Here is a 23,519-nt window from a genome sequence, read left to right on the forward strand (position 1 = left end):
TGTATCTTCTGGTAAAGAAAGGTATTATGCTCTGTCTCTGAAGTTACTGCTGTAATGCAAGTAATTGAAATGATAAAATAACTAGGAATATTTGAAAAAAAACTAAATTGTTTCTTCAATGTTTCCATTTGTTTTTACTTAGCACTATTAAAAATAACAGTTCAAATAAATTAATTAATGATATTGAAAAGCCCTAAGTATGTTTTGAAAAACCAACGTAACTATTCTTTCTTTGTGTTGCAAGTAGTAGCCCTTTGGACGTACGAAGAATAGCTTTCTTAATTAGAAAGTAATTCTGTTAGATCACCTCGTTTGATAATGCTGAAATTAAACAAGTATCCCTTTTAATTACCTAAATTTTAAGAAGAAATCTTCTCTCTCATTCTCTGAATTTTGGGTATGCTAGGCAGATTATCTATAGGGATTATTCATATGAAGCAAAACATTGGGTGTGTGCTTTCTAAAGAGCTCTGTAAATCAACAAAGCTATACATAGCACTGTCTGATGTAGTTACCAGCTGATATTTCTGCAAAGACACTCCAACTGAGAGAGGAAATTCCAAACTTCCTTATTATTCCAACATGCTGAGCTTGCTAGTCAATAAAAGTTTTCCAAGTTTTCTTTAGTATATTGGTGGCATTTGGCTGGTTCCAGTGGCAGGTATCCTTTGTTTCCTACATTTCACTAGTGTTGCATTTCTGAAATGCTCCATTTTTATTATAGAAATTTTAACAATCAAGCTACTTCCATTTAAGCACCCCAACTGCATCTCCTTTTGACTAGCTGATTGTAAAAAGAGTATTACAATAAATAACCTCACAAAGACCATGCCACTTTTGCATATGAAATTTGAAGACCTCTGCTTTCAGGATTTTGATTTGTAAAATAATATTGCACATAGAAGGAGAAATTGAGCCCAAGTATTACACAGCTTTAGATTTCTCTTTTCAAACTTTGGTACCATTAATGTCAGTCAGCTTCTGGAAACCCAGGAAATCCAAGCTGAAGAATAATTAAAAATAAATAAATAACATTTAAAAAGGGAAACAAACCAGGTTGATAGGAAAAAGATGAGATTAGTAAATAAAGAACTTTACACTATAGTGGAAAAACTGTGATGCTGGAATAACAGTGGAAAAACAAAAGCAAAATCAGAGTAGTTGTGTTAGTGGTCTGAATTGATGAGAATGGATGCAGATTTAAACAAAATCAGAAATGTATGATCCTATGTCTAATACACAACAAGAACAGACTTGCAGAAAAATGCTAAATAATCTACATAGACCTGATCAGGACATCATAGGAAAGCATCAGTCAAAGAGTGATTAATAGACTGTGGAACAGACACCCTAAAAGACTTGTGTAGTTAAAGTCTGTCTCTCAACTGGAAAGCAGATGCATGTTCTAATTTTGGTATTCCCATCTCTGCTCTCCATGGTGCAATTTTCAGCTCTGTGCTAGTGTGGGTTATCAACCCATTGCCAACTTTATAGCTGTCAGCCAAGCAGATGTAACTTTTTCATCCTTTTTTTTTCCTGCTTAGTAGATGTGGCACATTTTAAAATGTACCTTGCCTTATTTAGTGCATAAAGGTGTTAACATCAGCTTGAAGTCAAATTAAGAAGGTGAGATGACAGGGTTAGGATGTATGAGAAGATGTGGTATGGTATAGACAGAATTTTCCTTTCAAAAGTGCAGGGGTAGTTTAATTTTTCAGACATGAAAACATCCTTAGTTGTTGTGGAGCTAAAAAATCAAGGTTCTGTAAGTTAGCTCTTAGTTTCTTTTTGTGAAGTTATCATAAGGATCTAATATGACACTAATTTTTCATTTCCTTTTATTTTATTCTTTCTGAGGTTTGCAAGCAAAACATTCCTTTTCAGTTTTGTAAGGCAGATGAGCAGTTATTTTGCTGTTATTGATATAGGTGCTCCAAAATAAACAGCTAATTTCTGAAGTTGGAAGTTTTTCAGGATTCTTTGTATGCATTGCAATCCCAGATAAAGGCATGTTTGGCTAAATCTGCTTATCTTTGACACAGATAGTCTGACTGGAATTGCCATACAGGATTGTTACCAGGCAATTCTCAAATAAGAATGTACATATATAGTTCATAAACTCTTTGGATTAAAATTCAGTGATCTGTCTCCTGAAGATAAATAAAAAAAAAATAAAGCTTGTCAGAGTTCAAGAAGGCAGCATTTCAACACAGGGGTCCAACTGAAAGGCTGATTTTCATAACAATGTGTGTGTTAGAGTATGTTTATTGAAGTTGGGCTGAGAGATTTCTGTGAAGTGTCTTGATTTGTCAGATTCCATGAATCCTGCAGAAATATATACTGTGTGCAAAGCTATGCAATTTCTGCTTAACAGGATTTTCAAGAAACATTTTAATATCTGTGTGAAAATAAATGTGGATTTTTGCTGTTTCATTTTCACACTATTTTTTTTAAGTTACTAAACATTCTACATTGTTCTTGAACACAGACACAGCTTCTCCAGGGAAAGGACGTTTAAGCATGACAGATTAGAATAAAACTATATCTGGACCCTACTCCAGGCCACAATGGTACTCCAAGTCCTACAACTTGAGAGAAATTAACCACGCCCTTTAAGAACTATTATTGTCTACTAATATTCTATAATACACTTCATTGTCTGGGATACTGAACTCCTTTCATTCCTTCAAAGATACAGTATGTTTCCTTATTCCCATACTGGTCTAAAATAAAGCTCCCCAAATGTACTGTTTCAGTATCAATTCCATGTCTATCTGTTTCAGTTATGTATTTTTACATATTGTCCCCAGTTAGATTTGTCACTGACTTGATTCCTAACACCTGAGGGCAGTAGACTGAAATAGAGTTACAAACATAAAGTCACAAGATTCTGCAGAAGCCACATTTTCATGTGGGTTTTGGCATTAGTCTCTTTAACAAGTGGAAAATGCAGTGGTTTATTCTATGAATATACATACCTAAGTATAGCAGTGAGTTATTAAATCTGTGAATACTCCCAGAAAGTTGTTTTTTTTTAAATCACTGTATTCACTTGTTCTTGGAAGCATTCTTGGTATGTGCTGGGAGAAAAAAAAAAAAAAACAAAAAACAAACAAACAAAAAAACCCCAAAAAACCCACAAGTTGCTTTTTTTTCTAAGAGAATTATAAATTGTCACTAGAAATTTCTGTGCAATGTTATCAAGTCGGTACCCTTTCTAAATGATCAACAACATCCTGAATGCCAATATATTCTTCTCTTGTATTCATTCCTATGCATCCACCTTTTGAAAAACATATAGCTTTTCCTAATTTAGAGTTACATCTTCACAGGACATTTTTTTTCCCTTTGACTTTTCTAATTATGGGAAGCATGAGAAAACCGACCTTCCCTTTCCTCACCCTCTTCATTGTACATCAGAAGCCAGTGTTCTTGTCTGCTGGAGTTCAGACAATGTCAAAGTGGAGGATTAAAAAACTGAAAAAGAAAAACAATAACTGGAGCTGTCTGCCCATCCTTACACTGTGTGAACAGGGAGAGTTTGAGACAGCATTTTTCATGGGGCACAATTACACCCAGACTTAACATATTAAAAAATTTTGTTTAGGTACCTCAGTAAAGGAAATTATTTTGGGAGGAGACTTCTAGAAACACACCTCAGTTATGGATTAGTGTACACAGACCTGATACTAATTAAATCTTTCTGTTCAAAGTGTAAATATGAATGCAAACCAGGCTTTAGATACTAATACTTAGATTCACAAGCCAAGTTTTAGTTCCTGCTTTAAAAGATCAACCAAAACATCTGAGCATAGTGTTTAGTGCTGCAAATTTCTCATTAATGGAGTTTCTGCAATATAATTTACATTGTTAGGTTAGGTTCTATAGTTAATGTGTGTTGCTGTTCATCTTGGAAAGACATGCTTGAGTGGAAAACTGATATCTATTTCCCAAAATCCTTAAAAAATGAAAAATAGTTTTACTGTTATTTCGCCATTTCATGATACTTGGGTTTTTGGGGTACCTATGTCCATGACTCAATATGATTGCATATTTTCATTACTGTGTTGGGAAATTCCTTTTCAATGTTTTAAGAAGTGTGACTAAAATGGTAGTTATACATTAAGGCATAAGGTAACTTCAAAGATAGCTTTTAGAAAGAAATACAAGTTTAAATTTTCTTTATCTATGTCACAAAGTTTATTTGTTGATTCTGAAGGAATTAAATTGATAAATGCAGTGCTCAGGTAGCACCCTGTGACATTTTAACCTGGGTTCAAAGCTTCTGTTGTAGTTCAGTTCCCTCAGAGAACCTTTGATGTTTTTACATTCATTCACCCCTCATTTACTATTGTCTTAAGTATTTACCTTCTGGAGTTTATTTAGGAAAGGTATCCTAGGGTGTAGCAGAATATCTTAAAGAATATGTTAAGACAGAGATGCTTGCAGAGATGTTAATCACATGTGATCTGTCATGTACTTAGATATAAATTGCAAGGTTGGTACCAACCATGTATGATTCTGGATTATTAAAAAGTGAGGGAGAAACTGTATGCTTTCTTGAAATATATCTCTGTCATTTTCTTTTTGTGGTGGTTTCAAACTTGAGTATTGATTTTATTATTTTTTAACTCCAACAATTAAGTTAAATTAGAAAAATCCTTGAAGCTTGCTTAAAAAATAAGATTTTCAACATATGGTAATTTTTGTATTGATTGTAATTTACATTATTACTTCTCCACATCTTTATGTGGGCAATTAGTGATATGTGCATGCAGAAGATTTGTTCTGCCCTGTTCCCTACAAGCATCACACAGCTCATAAGGCAGTGATATCTAATATTACTGGAACACCTCCATTCTCTTTGTCACAAGCCTGACCAATGGAACTAATGTACTTTATGCATGAGGCTGAAAACTAAACTGTGAAGAATAAGCATAATCTGAGAGTACGATGTGAAATCAGAATTTCATAGTTATAACTTCTTCTTGAGGGGAGCACTGCTGAGAGATTATTTGTTTGCATACTTCCTGGGTATAAGATTTGTTTATTGAACTTTATTTTAGAAATATTTTTTTTAATTCCATGGTAGAAACATTGCAGTCAGCTCAGTCAATTCACTGTTTTGGTTTAGGGACCTACAAAGGGGGACTATTAAATATTGTTGAGGACTGCGTGTAACGTAGGACATGATTTGTCTTCTCTGCAGTTTACGAATAGCAGTTCCTAAAGAAAAAAAACTGTACTACAAAATTGAAATGGTAAAACAAGGATTTAAGTATGGGATGAAGAAAAATCAGCAAGTTAGTTTTAAAGTCAAAACTGAATATTAGCATAATTTTTCATTAAAATTTAGAAAACCAAGGATAGAAGGAATGTCAGGGCTGACTAGTCTGCCCACTCACAGGTTGCCCAGAGATGTTGTTGAGAAAGGAAAGATTGCTTCATAAGGTGTAGAGAATATTCACATCAAAATAGGCCAGTGTGATGGGGATTTTCTCTTCTTTTCCACTCAGCAGTATGACGTTATTGATGAGTATTCAAACTGTCATCTATAATTGCACTCCAAATATTTTTCTTAAGTACTGCTTCTTACTTTTAAGTTCCTTATCTTTAACATAGATTATTCCTACCTCATTAAAATATTTTGCATTTGTCCATGTTGAATTTTATCCTAATATGTTTAGACCATTTGCATAATTTTCAAGATAATTTTAATTCCATTCTTTCTCTTGAAACTCCTTGATGACCCTCCTCACTTGCTGGAAGTTTGCAAGTTTAATAAATATATGCCCTCTTCCAACAATCAGCTTCATTAAAAGTTTATTTCTACTGGTAGCTGATCCATATAAAATGCCAGTCTATTTGTCCTTCCATTTTTATAGCAAGCCATTAACAATCTCAGATTCTCGTCTTTCAAGTAAAATACTTATGAAAAAATTACAGTGGAAAATCTTCTCAGTGTAAGTTTTACTAAAAGGAAAAAGGTATCTCTGAAACTTAGTGCAAGCAACGCGTATGTCTAATGACTAAACATTTATATAGGTTGATATCCTAAAGGAATCAAAATTTCTATGCGAAATATATATAAGGAAATCCTTATCATAAAAATTTAGTTGTTGATTGGAAGGAGTATACTTGTAGTTTAAAAATTCACAAATGGCACTGTCGAGAGTTTAAAAATGGAAAAAAAAATTCATCATTTTCTTCAAGGGGTTCTTTCTACTTATCTTTAGTAAGCTACCTCAAACCCCTAATCCAAGAGCCTGAAATTAGGCAGTATGAAATCACTGTGTAGACAAAAGAATCAACAAAAGCTACCCAAATTTGAATTTGACCTATGCTTATTCAGCAGAATCAATACCTTTTTTTAAATAAAAAGATAGAATTGTATTCTTACCAAATGACCAAGATGTTTTTAACTAACCAGATTTTAGTGTTTACATGCATAAATTAATTTTTCAATATTAATTTATTATTCCTAATAGTTTTGTACCTTGTGTATTTTGGCATCATATAGAATTTATAAAAGGAATAATTATATCTGATTTTATTATTTATCAGAGTAACTATATAAACTCAACTGACTATTAATTATTTGCTACTTTGTTTTTCATGTAGTCAGTGATGCTGGTACTCATTTAAAATCAAACTTCTGCTTGCCATTGCACTTCTAGTAGTGAAAATAATGAAAAAAATCATGTTGACTATTATTGGTAATGTGCACTATACAATAAGTGCTGATTTATATACAAATACAGCTGATTTTGTTTTATCTGTATGACTTGCCACTTTACAGTTTTCTAGAATTAACATGAAAAAGGATAATTAACTTTAGAAGAAAGGAGAGTGAAGCTGCTGTTCCAGATTAGCTCACAGAATGCACAGGAGAAGTGAAGGTTTAAGCTTGGCTTGGGTTCCAAACTATTAACTCTCTTTTAGATCACTTTTCCACTATAACTGACCATAATCAGTCTGTTGTTGCTAATCTCCCTGACTAATCATCCTACCAAAGATGAGTCTGCTTAAGAGTCCTAATAATGCTCTGATTCCCCTGGAGTTTTAGCAGGAACATGGGAGAAAGAGAAACTGAGGGCAATGTATTTGGTTTTGACACAGAACTACACTTAAAACTGGAAAGGGGAAAAGGAGAAGCACATGATCCATAGCCTTTTTCTGCCTTCCTGCAGCTTTAAATCACTTGGTTAGAATATATGTTTGTCCTGAGTTCTCAAAGGTCCAGAATAGTGTTACTAATATTAACATCTCTTTGCAAAGAATTTTTGGATGAAAAATAGCATATACATTCCCTTTGTAGTAAGATGGTATACAGAAGCTGGGCTTGGAAAAAATGTCAATTCTTTTTTTTCAGAATGTCCTCAATTACCAGCTAAGAGTAGTAGGTAGTGACCTGATAAGCACGACGTTTAGTTGATCATCTTCTGTTGCAGTCACACAGGAATTCTTGAGGGTGCTGTATCTCCTTACTATCTCGCTTTATTTCTTGATACAATGGCTGTTCAAAATGACAAAGGGGTGAAGTGGCAACTATGTATGTGATCTTGGTGTGCTGTCTCAGTTGTATACCCTTCAGAGTCTTCTGAAATGGAAGTGCTCATCTTCCTCCTTCCTCCTCTTCTGTTTAGACATGCAGTTATTCCATGGAACTGGGGTCTGGCCAGAGCCTCTCCTAAAAGGTTAGTTAAACACTTCGAGAAGTGTTTGGGGGCTTGGGGTTTGGTTTTTTTTGGTTAGTTGGTTGGTTGGTTCTTTGTTTGTTTGTTTGTTTGTTTTAATAATTCTTTGCTGTGAGATTTATACAATTGATTTTTAATTGTTTAATTTCTGGAAAATTGTCTTAATGCTACTAGCATTGCAACTGGCTCTTTTTCTAAAATTCAAGCTGGATGGCCATTTCTTCAATTATATTTAACGAAGCAGTGGATAATGATTGGTTCATGAAAGAAAACTTTTCCTAGTAAATGTCTCATGCTTGTAAAGTAACTAGGATAGATTTATTGATTCTGGCTAGGAATTTAAAATATAACCTTGAACGCTTTGTGATCTTCCTAGTGATATGTCCAATTTATTTGTGGTGCCATGTATTGCATTTAATTAATATTTTCATTTAATTTTCTTTCTGTAAAAATACATGTAACTAAGTTACATACTAAGATGCATTGCTGAAAAAAGTAATTTGTTCACAATATTTGCTGTCAAATTTTGTCATACAAATATGCCTTTCTATTCATGTCTTATTTCACTATTGCAGGATATTTTTTGACCTACGCTTCTATAAAAAGTGACCTTAACGTATGACTGTTCTGTGGATGAAATCACATTAAATATATGAGAACCAGTAAACTCTGCTTAAGTGGATAAAGGTGAATAATAATCTGTGCTTTGTAAAAGCAGCCGATAATCAGCAGTCTCTGTCCATAATATAATTGGCGATAATATAACATAATGTCCATTACAATCTCTATAGTAATATAATCTTTATCATAATATAATGTCCATTATAACCTTTATAATAATGGCTTTTTATTTCTAATGAAGTATATAGACATCTTAGGCAACTATGCAGTTCAATATTACGTGTTATTTGAAGTTGTTGTAAGCAGTGCCATCGTAGCTGTCTAATCACTCACTGCTGCAACACTATTAGTTTTTATTTGTAGTATTGTAAGAAGAAATGTGTTGTGTATCTCAGCACTATGGCTTTAATTCAATAAAGTCAACACATGCAAGTGCACATGTAGCAAGCTGGAAAAGGATTTCTGCAAGGGCTGTGCCAATAATCCTCTGCTTCTATTTGGGACAGCGTTAGAACATGTATCATGATATACTAGTTTTCAAATATAGATTTTTTTAAAACTTCTATTTTATTGAAAATCTCTAGCAAGGGAAAAAATAGCTTCATGGATTTTTTTTTCTTTTAATAAAAAAGGGATAATGCATGTTTATTAACCACTTGTAGGAAAATGAGCAGCGGTCATTGCTTTTGTTGCAGGAAATTTTGAAATTTCAAGCTGAGTCAATGACATAAATGACTATGGTTTATAAACATATGCAAAAGATCAGTAAGAATATTATCAAATGTTCTGTAAATTAGCTGTTTAGTGGGAAAAAATATATGTTGAGTATTTCACTATTTTGTGTGCCTAACAGTAAGAGCTCTCTTGAGACATAAGACTAAATTGTGTATTCATCTGTCAAAGAGATTCCCCAGATTCCATAGTCATGCCTGTATGTAATTTAGTAACTGAATAACTTTATCTTATCTCCTTGTTTCAATTTCAGATTAATTTCTTGTTCCTATAAAGTGAAGTCCTGATGGGCTAGTGTGTCGCTGGTGCTGTGTTCAGGTTCAATATCTAGTTAGGGAAAGCTGATGGACCAATGAGTCACCAATAATATGGAACTCTTCCAAAGAACAGGTAGCATATAAATATGTTCTGTAGCAACATGTTTAAATAAAACTAAGTTGACTGCATTTCAGAATGTTTCTGAAGCTACAAACTGCAAAGAAAATCCGAAGAAGTAGTTTTAGATAAGTCTTACAACTTTTGTACTACTATTACTTACTCAGGTAAAATTTTTGTTGCTTGGATTTTGGTGTTGAATTAGTCAACAAGTGGCAAAAATATGTGTTGCTGCACTATTGCAAACCTGAAAGGGAGATTTACACACACAACCCAACAAAAACTGCACTAATAGATTTACTTTTTATGGAAATGTGATAATCAATGTGGTCTGATTTTTAATTATCTCCAGTTAAGGTCTGTGTTGTGGCATCTACTGACTTCTGACTAGTAGTTTCTGAGAAAAGAAGGATGCTGAAGAAATGTATTAATCAGTAATTAAGGAAGAAACGTGAACAAAGAAGACACTAAAAGCAAATGTAGTAATTTAATCATATTTCACAATATTGAAGAAAAAAAAGGACAGATACCAGGAGGTATGCAGCTGTAGGCACATGAAACACATGGTTGCTGATGTAACTACAACTTCACTAACAAGGTTTTCCTGTTCAGGTAGTCAGCAAGGTGGTTTTACTGCTAAATGGATCTTGTGTTTAGCTGCCCTAAGATTAAAAACATAACAAAACAAAACAACTTTTGCAGCTCTGTCGGATTCTGAAAGCTGCCAAGAAAACTCTGTATTATGCCCTGTTCCAAACATTGATTGTGCACACACGATCTGGCACTGGAAGGAGCTGCAGGTCCTTCTTGAACAGGACGTGCTCTAGTGTTAGCTTAGAGCTCAGAATTTTTCTGTGCTTAGTTGCAATGCATGTTAGATTACTAGAGGTTTTCAGTTAGACTTTAAAAAATATAGAGAATTACTAGTAAATTAGAAGGGTAGTTCCTCTGGAGGAAAGATAAACTGAGAAATGTCTTTATTTGAAAAGTTTTTATTTTTCTATTGAAAAAGTAATACTTTTCTTACAAGAACCTAACTTAAAGTATTCAGTGGCAATATATCACAAATACAGTCTAACAAAAAGTCACAAGAAAGATACCTGGGACAATACAAAATGTTTACATCTGTCAGCGACACGCTGCAGATATATGACTGTTTTTCTTCAGAAATGTTCCATTTAAAAGGTAAATGTAACATCTTATTCATCAAAATGCCTTTTGTGATACAGAAAGTATTTAAGCCTTGTATCTTCCTGTTAATGGTATGTCTGTGTGGCTCCCTTGGCTGGCTACTGCTTTTCCCAGTAGCTGTAGAGTTTTCAGAGGGGTGGTTCTGAGGCCCCAGCAGGTACCAGGCTGGCTGTCCTGCAGATGTTGGCTTTTGGGGAAAATGGGCTCCCTCTGGTGAGTGGTTGAGTGGTTGTCAATTGAACTACCTAGGTGTTTTGGCTTTTCTTAGTTCAGATTTTCTTTTTACATGAACAATCACAGCACTTGAGCACTCACATGCACTGACATATAAAGTGTTGCTAGCAACTGTTAACACTCGTTGTCTTTGTTTCCTGAAGTGGCATAGGTCTTGCAATAGTAAACCTTTCAATTTCTCGCTGACTGGGAGGGAAGGCCAGGAGATTGACTGCTGGAAACAGATGCCTATGGAAAGTTAGGTCTTACAATTGTGTAAGATAATTTTTGAGTCCTTCACTTCTAACCCTGGTCTTTGAAAATCAGTAGTTGATTAATATTTCTTAGGCATTTTTCAGTTTACCCTGTCCTGAGTGACTTACCACCTTTACTTTTTGCAGGACGCTGGTCTGAAGAAAAAAAAGCACAAATACAGTTTTCTTTTGTAGCAAGTATATTTATACACATATAAACCCAGAAACTAGAGCTCTGTAGTCATCCACCTTGCTGCATTATTCAAATCTCTCCAGACTTTATTGGCAGAAGGGTTTTGCACGGTGAATCTATGTAATACATAAACTGACTCCTAAAAAAGAATTGACTGAATTTAAAAAAAAATGAAAAGGTCATTAAATTTATCATTGAAGCAAGGTTTCTAAATCAAATGTTCTTGAAAATCTTTAAATCTAGAGCCCAGTTAAAGAGGTGTCCTATCTTAATAGAACTGGTAAACTGGAGATAGCTGGGTAGAAATAGTCTTAGATCTTGCAGGTTGTTTGCGGTAGGAGTGAGGATCTCTAGTTCTTGATCTAGCTACAGACTAAGTTTATTGAAATTCCTGGGTTGGGGTTTCTTTTTTTTTAGAGTTTTCAGCTGGTGTGATAACTGCTCTCTCATCCTTTCAGCAAATACCCTTCAAAGGGTGTGTGAAGATAAAAAGGTGATGTTAAGGGGACAAAGGAGGAGGAAAGGGGACTTTTAGTTCTTAGGTTTTATTCAGACAGAAATAGACAACGCAAGTAAAATAGGTGTGACTGTCAAATCGAAAGCGAGATAATTCTAAAGATATCTCAAGCCCGAGTATTAATAGCTGGATCAAAAAAAACCCTGTGTTGCTCAACTTATTTTGGAGGTTTTTCCAAGCTTAGTTGTCCATTTTATTTAAAGTTGCTAACTGTGTTAGGCATAATACCATGAAGCGTTGAGTTCCCTTTTCTCACTGCTCAGTGGTAGTCAAAGGTGTTCAGAACACTGAATACTAATGGATTCTAAGCAGAGAAATTGTAGACTTCATTGTGCCCTGTGAAGCAGACAGATGTCTGCCATTGAAAATGCTGCGAGTTTCATAGAAGGTATTAGAAACATGATCAGATTGACTGCTTTGCATTTGGAAGATGTGCAGTTGTGTTTTTCTTATAATCTACAACTTCCTATGATGTTTCAATTGAACATTATTGGAATGTTAGTTAATATTCAAATAATTCATTAATATTAATTTAGTATTCAAATAATTACTTTAGAATTAAAATTCACTTTAAATGCTAAGAGTACCCAAGAAACATAAATATCAGAAACCCAAACGCTTACAGTTATCAAGGAATGAAACCAAATTCATTTCCCGAAACTCCCAACTGCCTAGGTCTTTTTTCATCATTTATTTATCTAGATAAATGTCAGATGTCAAAAGCTGCGGTGCACATAAGCACTGAATATAATTGCAAAGATACAATGACAATTCAGAGCATTTCCAATGGGGAAATTTTAAAATGACAACTTCAAACAATATAATACAGTGATTAGCAATATCAGCATCAAATTTTGCATTCACACATCTTGGTTATAAAGAATGCCCTTAAGCCACATAGGAACAGCTATTTTAAACAAGATTAACACTGCATTTACTATCAGGGAAGAGAAGGACAGCAGTCATTTTTTTTCCTGAATAATAACTGTATCATATTGTACATTGAGGAAAAAGGTTTTATTTATCTTGTTGAGGTTTTAAATCCATTCTTGATTTCTGTATGGTCCTTACTTGTTCGTCACTGCTGATTCATCAGAACTGCAGATGGCAAGCCATTGACTTTTGGATTTACTTATTATCATTACATAATTTTTTTAGTATCACTAACGTACTTCTGCTACACCTTATGCTAGCACAGGATTATTTCCATAGGCTAAAATCCCAGATCATCTCTTCTGAAACTGTAAGTAACTGGCATGATGGAAGAGTAACTGCCCAGCTCCAGGCTCAGCTGCTTTTTCATTGGTATAATGTAACAGTTTTATTCTGGCTAAAGACAAAGGAATTTACGCTTTGAGATCATTGTGAAATATTGCTACCTACTAAAGAAAACAATGGATAAATATGCACTACAAGATTCCAGTAGCATATTAAAAGATAGCATAGCCTATCTTCTAAAGAATGTCTTATTTACACTCATTCTTCTGACATTAATAAGGATGCTTTGGGAGCTGATTTGTGCCGAAGAAGAAATTTATTTCATGCCTGTATAACTGGGATCAGCTTTTTAATCATATATTTACATGACTAGCATCTGGCATGTCAGAATAAATCTTACACTAGTGCAAGTTTGCAGTAGATCTGCAGACATAAATCCAGCATAAATACAGAGGTTAGACCAAATTCTTTAATCCAGTTCCGATCCCTGATCTTTTGGAGTGGCTCCAGCATTGGGGTTTTTTTGGGGATTTTTGGGGTTTTTTTTTGGTGACTTGCATGTACTTAAGTATGAAAACTAACAAGATTTCTGTTCTTGGAAACTCAGGTGTAGGGAGGTGCAATCCAGCCCCGGCCCCACCTATTGTGCTGCTTCTATGCAGCTCATTCTCAAACCAAAGGGCAGTGAAAGCAAAATGAAGCTGGGAACTCCTATTGTAGTCAAACTGTTAGTATGTTATTTATTGTTGGAACGCAACAAGTCTGTGATCTTAGCCTCATTATTTAATCTTTATATTAAAGGAGTAGATCGATTTATTAATATAATGGGTGGTGAGCCTTGGAACTAGACTATGTTTTTAGCAGTTTGAATGCCATTTCTAGGCCTCCTTTCAATGTCGTTTAAACCGAGCAGCATTTGCCACTGTCTTCATTGGAATTTGTTTGGGTCCACGTATTATCTACCTGGAACAGATATTGCAGGAGTACCTAGCACTCGTGTTAGTTCAACATGTCATTTCCCGTTGATTCCCATACATCTGATTTACGGCTTCAGACGGGGATAGGAAAGGCACTACAGCTACTTTAAAGCCAAGCCCAAGCCATCCCGTGGGCAGCAGAGTTAACTCCTTCCTAGGAGAAGGCGCGGAGGAGGCTAAGTCCCGCACCTCCATACCTCACACCGCCAAAATAAAGCATTAATGCAAACCTTCAATAGCATCTATTTGTATGTGTATAAAGTATGTATTTCCCAGCACCGAGAAGAAAGGATGAGAGAAACGGGGAGGTTATCCAGGGCTCTCCCTCCTCCTGTGCGCTCGCCAGACTCAGGGCTGCTCCCGGCGAAAGGAGGCAACACCGCAAACTCTAAGAAATGAATGACACCCCTCGACGGCTCCTTTCAGACTCCTAGTCCGATGGCTCCCGGAGCTGGGGACCCCGCTCTTTTCATCCGGGAGGCGAGAGCGCTCTTATCTCGGGAGTGGGAGCCGCGCACGTCCCACACCCCCCCACCCCGCGCCGGACACGCTTCAGTCCTAAAAAGCGGGGTGACAGCTGCTTTACACACCCCGCAGCGGCAGCGCAGGGTGCGCGCAGAGGCTGCCGTGCGGGACCGCGCTGCCCCCGCAGCCCAGCGGTCCCCGCTGCGGGTTCCCACCGAGGGGGTTCCGCGCTGCGCGCTGCGCGCACAGAGATTTTTGCGGGTTTGGGTGTTTGTGTGTGTTTGCTAGAAAGCAATTTGCAGATGAAACTGACGTAGGCGAAGAAGTAACTTTTAAAATGTTGGGGACTATTACTTTGCTGTCAAGTACTTAATGCTGTTTCTATGGTTATACTTAGAATTTCTGAAAGGGACATTTTTTCCCTTTTTTTTCTTTTTTCTAATATTATTTTTTTCTCCTCCAATAGTGGGTCATTCCCGACATGTCTCCCTGCGACCCACACACTTTCCTAACGCAAATTCCTAAAAAGTCTTAATTCGTGGAGATTTCTTGCACTATACACAGCGTTGTCGGGCTGCTCTGCTTTCATTTAGTGGGTTTGAAACTGCTGTAAAGAGGCAAAGCGTGTTGCCTTTAAACACACGTTAAAAAAAAAAAAAAAAAAAAAAAGACTCTTGTCTTGAGAAACTGCTCGATTTGCAGGAAACCCTCCGGATGTTTGCTGCTTTTCATGTGGCATTTGTGGTCGGCTCTGATAACGCTGGGAGCACCACTTCCAACACCGCATTCTGTAATGGACCCGAAATAGAAACATCTCTCGCCGGAGGATCCCCGCTCCGCGCCCCCGCGCTCTGCACCGGCGGGTTTAAAAGGTCAATAAATCAGAAGGATGAACTCCCGGCGGCATTGTTAGGTTGGGAAAGTTAACGAATGACCCCAGGAGTCGTGCGACCACGAAGGTTTCAGAGGCGTCAGAAGAAGCTCTTTAGTAAACGCTTCAGGGAAGGGAGGTATGAGTAGAGAGAGCAACTTGAGTCAGAGTCAGTGCTGTGCACTGTGCTTTAAAGTTACAATCCTAAAGTACCTAAATAGTCAAAACAGAAAGCGAGGAAAGAGGTGAGATAATCTACCCATGGTGCCAGGGGCACTGGAAGGGTCACAAACTGCCAACATTTTCTGTACAAACCAGGGAGCTTTTACTTTCTCGGCTTAGATTCAAAACACACCATTCTTTCTTTGATCCCAGATCAATGAGCTGTAGAAATAGCTTGCACAAATCTCCCAAACAAAGTCAGCGGCAGTTTGCTTAGTTTATTACCTCATGTTCATTATATAGAAAAACATTTTCTTTTCTGCTGGAAGCGACAGCCCCAAAATTTCCGCAAAGTGTATTTGTCAGCTGTCCCTCTACTCGCTGAACATTTTCAGCGCAAACTCTTGCAGGATTTGTTCCCTTGGCTGACGAAAATGTTTCTGCTAAATAGAGTAAAGGGGACGCTTTGACGTTTTAACGAGATCAGCTCGTAGAAGCAGGTAATACTCTCTCCTGCGTGTTAAACCCCTAGGCGGTCAGTTTTCCCTGAGCCAGTAATACGGTGTGAGCCGGGAACTGGTGTGGGAGTCGCTGGAAATCACAGAATTCCTTAAGGCAGTGCATTGTTGCCTTCTTGATTTTTGCTTTGCTTGGAGGTTACCTTGCTTTCTCCCGTCAGCTAGACGTTCTCTTCTCTGAGAGGAAAAATATACACAATTTCCTTCTGCCTGACTTTGCTACAGATACGATTCGAATCGTGTTTCATTCCGAATCGTCTCTGGGTATCAGCCGTGCTCCAGTGCGTGACTTGTCCCCGGGCAGCTGGCCTAGGATTAAGGGCTCTGTGTCCCAGCACGTCGGGTCGGGAAATGTCACAACCTCAGCCATAAAACCAAAGTCAGGGGCACAGCAACCTTAGAAAGGTGCGCCCTGGGGTAACGTCCCAGAGGCACTGGACTGAAAACGATCGAAAAAAGCACTGAATTCCTGGTTACTGTCGCCAGTTCTGTGATGACGGTCCGCTTTCCAAGCGGAAAAAGTCCCCGGGCTCCTCTTTTACAAACAGTTGTAAACGCGTTATGCTTTTGCAAGAACGGCATTATTCTATGCTAGTATGAGATCAATGTACACGCACACACGTGTAGGAACATCGCTTTCCCCTCCGTTGCTTTTTGCAGCACTTGATACAAGCCTTTGCTTGGTTTTAGGCAGATACTAGTCTTTCGGCAATAATTCCCACTCCTCGCAATAAGGATAAATATAAATATAGGATACCATTAGTCTGGAAAGGTGTTACTTGCTTACTGTCTCTAACAAACAGAGGGGAGCAGAAAGAAGTGCCTCAAGAATTACCTTTCCCGGTCTTAGTCCTGGGCAGCTACGGGCTCGGCATTGCGTTTTCTTCTTTTTAGGATGTCTACTGGCTGTCAAGTGTAAAGGAGCAGGTTTTGTGTTGCACTAAAGAGGAAATACAATATTAGGATAAGTTAATAGTGATGTTGGCTTCATTCATTAAATTTCAGCGAGAATACTTACAATATTGGTTTATTTGGTCGAAGTGGTTACCCAAACAAAGGTGTCCTTAACCAAATAAACCTCTTTGATCTTCAGTTTGAAGTTCAGCGCTTTCTCAAATAAGCATTGATGCATTTAATAGCAGCACATAACAGTGCAAATATTAATCAGAGCTCGCTAGAAAACGCCGTATGCCAAAGAAGAACATAAACGGTAGTGAGACAGATTTTATTCTGCAAGTGACGGTCTTTTTACATCTGTTGGTATTTACAGTTCAGTTATTCAGGCAAATCAGACAAATCCTGAACAAAATAGTGCGATAACCCATGCGTACTGCAAAGCTCGACTGAAATCATAACTGACACAATTTACTTCACATACAATAAATATTTGCGCGTCTGGCAGGTACTGAATAGCTTTATTACGAAGCATAAGAAGTGAGCTAAGATATATTTCATACGCTTTTCTGAGGATTCAGTAACCTCATATCTCAAGCACTTTCCATCTTTCACGGCAAAACACGCTAAGGAAGCATTAGGAGGTTGGAAGCTGAAGCGGGAGATACAGCTGACGACTTGACTTATTCTACCCAAGTTACTTTCCAGGTTTGCCTAAAAAATAAGCCCCCTGCATCCCTCCGGGTGCAATAGGGCGTCTAGGAGATAATGTGTCCCCTCCACCTCTTGCGTGACTCCCTCACGGACGGTCTCCGCGGCCGTTGCGGCGAGCCGGGACGGAGCCCGAGGGCCGCTTAGGAACGCGCTCTCGGCTCCCCCGAAGGGACCGCGAGGGCGGGGCGAGAGTTTCCCGAGACGGACCCCGCGACCCGGTCGTGGGCCGGGCCGGGAGGAGCCCCGGGGCCGCCCCGCGCCGCAGCGGGAGCCGCCGCCGTCCCGCGCCCGCCCCCGCGGCCCCATTGGCCGCGCCGCAGCTGAAATAGGGCCGGGCGCGGGCGGCCGCCGGCAGCGAGCGGGGCCCGAGCGCCGAGCGCGTCCCGCCGGAGCCGTCGGCCTCGGCGCGCCCCGACATGAGCAGCCCCGATGCGGGCTACGCCAGCAGCGACGACCAGGCGCAGGGGCGGTGCTCGCTGCCCGTCATGATGCCGGCCGTGGGCCCGTGCCCGTGGGCAGAGGCGCTGAGCCCGCGGGGCGAGGGCAAGGGGAAGGGCGAGGCGGCGCCGTCGGGCGGGCGGAGCAAGAGCGAGGCGCGGATCCGCCGGCCCATGAACGCCTTCATGGTGTGGGCCAAGGACGAGCGCAAGCGGCTGGCGCAGCAGAACCCGGACCTGCACAACGCCGAGCTCAGCAAGATGCTGGGTGAGCGCGGGGGCCCGGCGGGCGGGGGGGCGAGGACCCCCGGGGGGCGTCGGGGCCGGGAGGCCGCCGGGGGTGGGGGGTGCGGTCGGTCGGGGCTGCGGGCTGCGGGCTGACGGCTTCGTGCGTGCGCGCAGGTAAATCGTGGAAGGCGCTGTCGCTGTCGGAGAAGCGTCCGTTCGTGGAGGAGGCGGAGCGGCTGCGGGTGCAGCACATGCAGGATCACCCCAACTACAAGTACCGCCCGCGGCGTCGGAAGCAGGTGAAGCGGCCGAAGCGGGCGGAGAGCGGCTTCCCGCAGCACGGGCTGGCGGCGGCGGCGGCCGGTGTGGGCGGCGAGGCCGGCGGCGTCGGGATGTGCGCGGAGGGGCTGGGGCCGCCCTACGGCGAGCGGGGCTACGCGCCGGGCCGGTACCGGGAGCAGCGGCCGCCGCCGGGCGCCGCCTTCGACGGGTACGGGCTGCCGACGCCGGACCCGTCGCCGCTGGACGCGGCGGAGAGCGAGGCGCCGTTCCTGGCGGCGGGGCTGCGGGAGGAGTGCGCGCTGGCGCCCTACGGCTACGCGCCGCACCCGGCATCCGAGTACCCGGCGGCGGCGGCGGGGGGCGAGGGCCCGGGCGGGGCGCTGCAGGCGCTGCTGGGCTGCCCGGCGCCGCCGCACGCCTACTACGGGCAGGCGTGCCAGCCGCCGGGCCCGGGCCGCGGGCCGCCGCCTCCCGGGGCGCTCGGGCAGCCGTCGCCCCCGCCCGAGGCGGCGCCGTGCCGGGAGCCGCTGGAGCACCTGCCGCAGGAGGAGCTGCTGGGCGAGGTGGACCGCGCCGAGTTCGAGCAGTACCTGCGCTTCGCCTGCAAGCCCGAGCTGGGGCTGCCCTTCGCGGGCCACGACGCCGCCGGGCTGCCGGCGCCCGAGCCCGCGGGGCCGCTCTCCTCGGCCGTGTCGGACGCCGGCGGCGCCGTCTACTACTGCGGCTACCCCGGCGTCTGAGGGACCGGCCCGGGGCAACGACGGACTGGCGGGGGGCGCCCGGCCCCGCTCCTATTTATGTAATTTATTGGACGCTTGAGAACTGACGGGGTTTCCGTGACCTGCTCGAGGTTTAAGAGGAGACGCGCCGTCTGACTGTCCGGCTGGTGCGGCTCTTGCCGTCGCGGTCCGGCGGTGGCTCGTAAAACTGTTCCTGCTGTGGAATCGTGATGCTTTTTACCCACGTGGAATACGGTTTCTGAGATCTTGTTAGAGATCCGTGTGCTTTTGTAATTTGTACAGAGTGCTGGTTTTTATATGTTGGGTTTGTACAGAATAATTTTGCACTTTTACAAATAAACGGAAAATAATAAAACTTGTCGCTGATATCTCCTGAAAGAGAAGTTATCGTGCTTTGTAATCGATTATTATTTCTTTTGAAAGTACTTTTACTAATGTCACTTCCACTAAACATTAGGTCTTCTCACTCTTTCTGTAGACACAGCCTTCTTCCTTCTCTCCTGCTCAAATTAGAAACAAAATGTAAGCGTTCAGAGACTGTCTACTCCACTCCGTTCTTTAATTTGTTGTTTATTTTTCTGGGTTTTTTAACTTCATTGTTGTTTTTTAGACGTGTATGGAATGGAGAAAGAAAAAAAAAAAAAAGGCGACATATTTTATGTCTGAAGTGTAAAAAGACTCTGAGATAGTTCTTGACCCAAAGGGGTTAAGGCCTGGATCTGTTTTTAGTGCAATCGTGGACACATTGGATGTCGTTAAGAATAACGCCTGGTTGAAATGGACCGATAAGCGCTAGTTACAGCACCTCCCGGGAGAGAACGTGTCTCTCGTGTCCCAGGAGCTGCGCCGGAATAGGGGACGGTACTGGGGGGTGTCAGGTCTCCGCTGAGGAGAACGAGAGCAGTTAAACGCGCTTCAAAGTAGGTGAAAAACTTCGATACGAGCCTCTAATGGGGAAGGCCGGCCGGGAGCAGTCTCCTCGGTCACCCAGCCGCGGCGGCACGTCAGAGAATCTTCTTTTTTCTTTCCTAAAGAGGTTCCTCATACTACGTAATCGCGACTCAATATAGAAATAGTTTTGTGACTGACAAATGTACGCCTTCCAGTTAAATTTTCATGGAAAAAAGAGCGTTTTCGTTTAGATGGTAGGACTGAGTCCAGCTGTCGGGTGGGACTGATAAATTCATTAAGGTTTATTACTTAAATCAGAGGGAGGGGGGGACGGGACAGTCATCTGGGTCGTTTGCTTCCTTAGATAAAGCTGTGGAACTGAGCCCTGGGGAGGAGGGGACCAAGGCCGAAGTGGCAGACTTGCCCACTGATTAACCTGCCTTCCGTGAGGATGGGAGGGTAAACTGGGTACATTGTCAAATTACATTTAAAGAGGCTTATGTTTGTACCTGTGAAAGATAAAACAGTGTACACGCACTCAGATGCAAACTGCCTTGATCAGTAAGTTTCTACCATAGCCTCGTTGGCAAAATTTGACTATGTAATTGCATACTATTAGTTCACCTGGAATTAAAATGCTTTCAGACCCTTAGTATTCTATGAAATAGACCACTCTCTAGTTTCTTAATCTTCCCATTTTGCTTTTCAAGCAGCCTTCAGGTCTCTTAGGCATACTTAAAATACCCACCCTGCTACTCTCTCTCACTCCTTTTCCACGTGTGCAGGAGAAAAATGATGTATTCCTGAATGAGGTGGGACCTCAGAACAAGGACATTAAATGTCTTATCGATATTTTAATTTGGAAAGATTCATAACGTGTTCCTAAGCATAAATACATAAACCCAGTAAAGAAATATGAATGAAAATTATGGGTTTGTACAGCCTGAGTTTTTGTTTTATTACACGGTTTCAAACTACAGGATCAAATTAAATGAGTTTTGTCCTTTTCACACATGTTCACTGCTTTCTGGAGGAAAATGACAGTACTTGGTTTTGGCAATAAATCATTATTATACTTTTGATAAATTTGGCAACACTTTCTTGTCATTTTTAAATTAGGTGCAGGTCTTAATCCCTTCCTCTCACCTTCACCTCAGCGAGCCAGGCAGTTGAAAGCTGAGGTGAACATGAAACTGTAAGTGTGTTCATGACAAAGGTGCAAAACAGTCTACTTACTAGTTATATTCAGCCAGGAAGCGATGGGCAATAAATTGTGTTAAATAAATATATATATATATTTAAAAAAAAAAAAAGATCGGCCAGCATAGCAGTCCTGGACGCCAAACAGTGTGTGGTGATGGCATATAGGCAGATCTTACAACAACTCATTGCATACAGCTTTTTTTGGCTCAAATCTAAGAAGCATTGTTTTCCTGTATGTATACAGATGCGCAGCTTTCCCTCTTTCCCCCCTAACCCTCACCCCCTCCTGCAGGAAGAACTGTCTGGACCTTCTTCAATATGTCTAATATGTAGCAGCCTTATGTACTGCCAATATACTTCGAGCAAAATTCTCTGAAGCTCCATCCAAGCCCTATTTTCCATAGAGCGTGTCTTAGATTCCCACTTTTAACTGACATATACCCAAATCTGTCCTGTAGCCCTTTTGAAAACATTTAATCTTCCTCATGTCCCGTGAGTGCCTGTGGCAAGTGGGTATTAAAACAGAGATCCAAATGTGATCGATTAAATAGCTTTCTCAAGTGTTTTCTATGGCACGGTTCTGGCTGTCAAGCAGTAGAAGTGGTGGCTACCTGCCTCGGAAGGCTGTGGAGAAGGCTGCAAGTACCTCCCACAGACCAAGGTGCCTCTTGGCATTGTCACTCTGCTGTACTTTTCACACAGAGTCAGGGTCTGCCACTGCCACCCTGTTCCAGGCACTGCACCCAAGGCAATTCGCTCCCTGGAAACCGCATTTGCTCTGAGCAGTTCTAGTTTACTCCAAGAAGTAAGCAAAAAAAGACAGAGTGACATCTTTAAACACTTCTCCAACCTTGCCAAAACAGCCACTCTCCAGTTAAACATAGAATCATAGAATCATAGAATAACCAGGTTGGAAGAGACCCACCGGATCATCGAGTCCAACCATTCCTATCAAACACTAAACCATGCCCCTTAGCACCTCGTCCACCCGTGCCTTAAACACCTCCAGGGAAGGTGACTCAACCACCTCCCTGGGCAGCCTGTTCCAGTGCCCAATGACCCTTTCTGTGAAAAATTTTTTCCTAACGTCCAGCCTAAACCTCCCCTGGCGGAGCTTGAGGCCATTCCCTCTTGTCCTGTCCCCTGTCACTTGGGAGAAGAGGCCAGCACCCTCCTCTCTACAACGTCCTTTCAGGTAGTTGTAGAGAGCAATGAGGTCTCCCCTCAGCCTCCTCTTCTCCAGGCTAAACAACCCCAGCTCTCTCAGCCGCTCCTCATAAGGCCTGTTCTCCAGCCCCCTCACCAGCTTTGTTGCTCTTCTCTGGACTCGCTCCAGAGCCTCAACATCCTTCTTGTGGTGAGGGGCCCAGAACTGAACACAGGATTCGAGGAGTGGTCTCACCAGTGCCAAGTACAGAGGGAGAATAACCTCCCTGGACCTGCTGGTCACACCGTTTCTGATCCAAGCCAAGATGCCATTGGCCTTTTTGGCCACCTGGGCACACTGCTGGCTCATGTTCAGTTGGTTGTCAACCAACACCCCCAGGTCCCTCTCCTCCAGAATTCTATGATTCTATGATTCTATGATATGCCTGCAAGATCAGAGCTCAATCTCCCTGCTCCAGGTTCTGGTCTACAAAGAGAGGACGGTTTATTTCAATGAGCCTTTGAATAGAGGTTCTCAGATGTGGCAACTGTCTCTGCATCTGACACTGACCCATCAGGGCCTTTTGCAGGCTGCTCCTTTCTGATACTTCTTTTTCACCCTGAATGATGTGCACTTGTTGCACTCTGAATGTTGTGTACTTGTTGTACCCTGAACGATGTATTCAGGAGCCCACGGGAGGTCCATAGCATAGAGAGATTTCAACTAAGATGTGAATCCCTTTCCAGAGCAAATGCTATGTAATTCTCGTTGCTCCTATTAACAGCTGGGTGAGTTCTCTCTAGTTTGGATGCTGCTGAATCTTTCCTCGGTTTTATTCTTTGGGCAGGAAAAGAAGTCTCAAAGCCCACACCTTCAGAGGAGGGTAAAAGAAAAATGAAGAGAAAGTAGAAAGAAAAAAGCGAAGTCTTGTTATCGGGAGTGAGCAATTTCTATCCCGTAAAATGACTGGTTATGAACA

The 23,519-nt window shown here is 41.3% G+C and overlaps 1 protein-coding gene across 1 annotated transcript; it reads left to right on the top strand.

The window, feature by feature from the left end:
• Positions 1 to 17,934: 17,934 nt before the first annotated feature.
• On the top strand, positions 17,935 to 21,215 carry LOC138719128 (transcription factor SOX-17-like). The gene is made up of 2 exons (XM_069854111.1): positions 17,935 to 18,317; positions 18,452 to 21,215. The coding sequence occupies exons 1-2, from the start codon at positions 18,029 to 18,031 to the stop codon at positions 19,297 to 19,299; spliced, it is 1,137 nt and encodes a 378-aa protein (XP_069710212.1). The 5' UTR covers positions 17,935 to 18,028; the 3' UTR covers positions 19,300 to 21,215.
• Positions 21,216 to 23,519: the final 2,304 nt, after the last annotated feature.

Source organism: Phaenicophaeus curvirostris, chromosome 3, assembly GCF_032191515.1.
Source record: "Phaenicophaeus curvirostris isolate KB17595 chromosome 3, BPBGC_Pcur_1.0, whole genome shotgun sequence".
Taxonomy (NCBI): domain Eukaryota; kingdom Metazoa; phylum Chordata; class Aves; order Cuculiformes; family Cuculidae; genus Phaenicophaeus; species Phaenicophaeus curvirostris.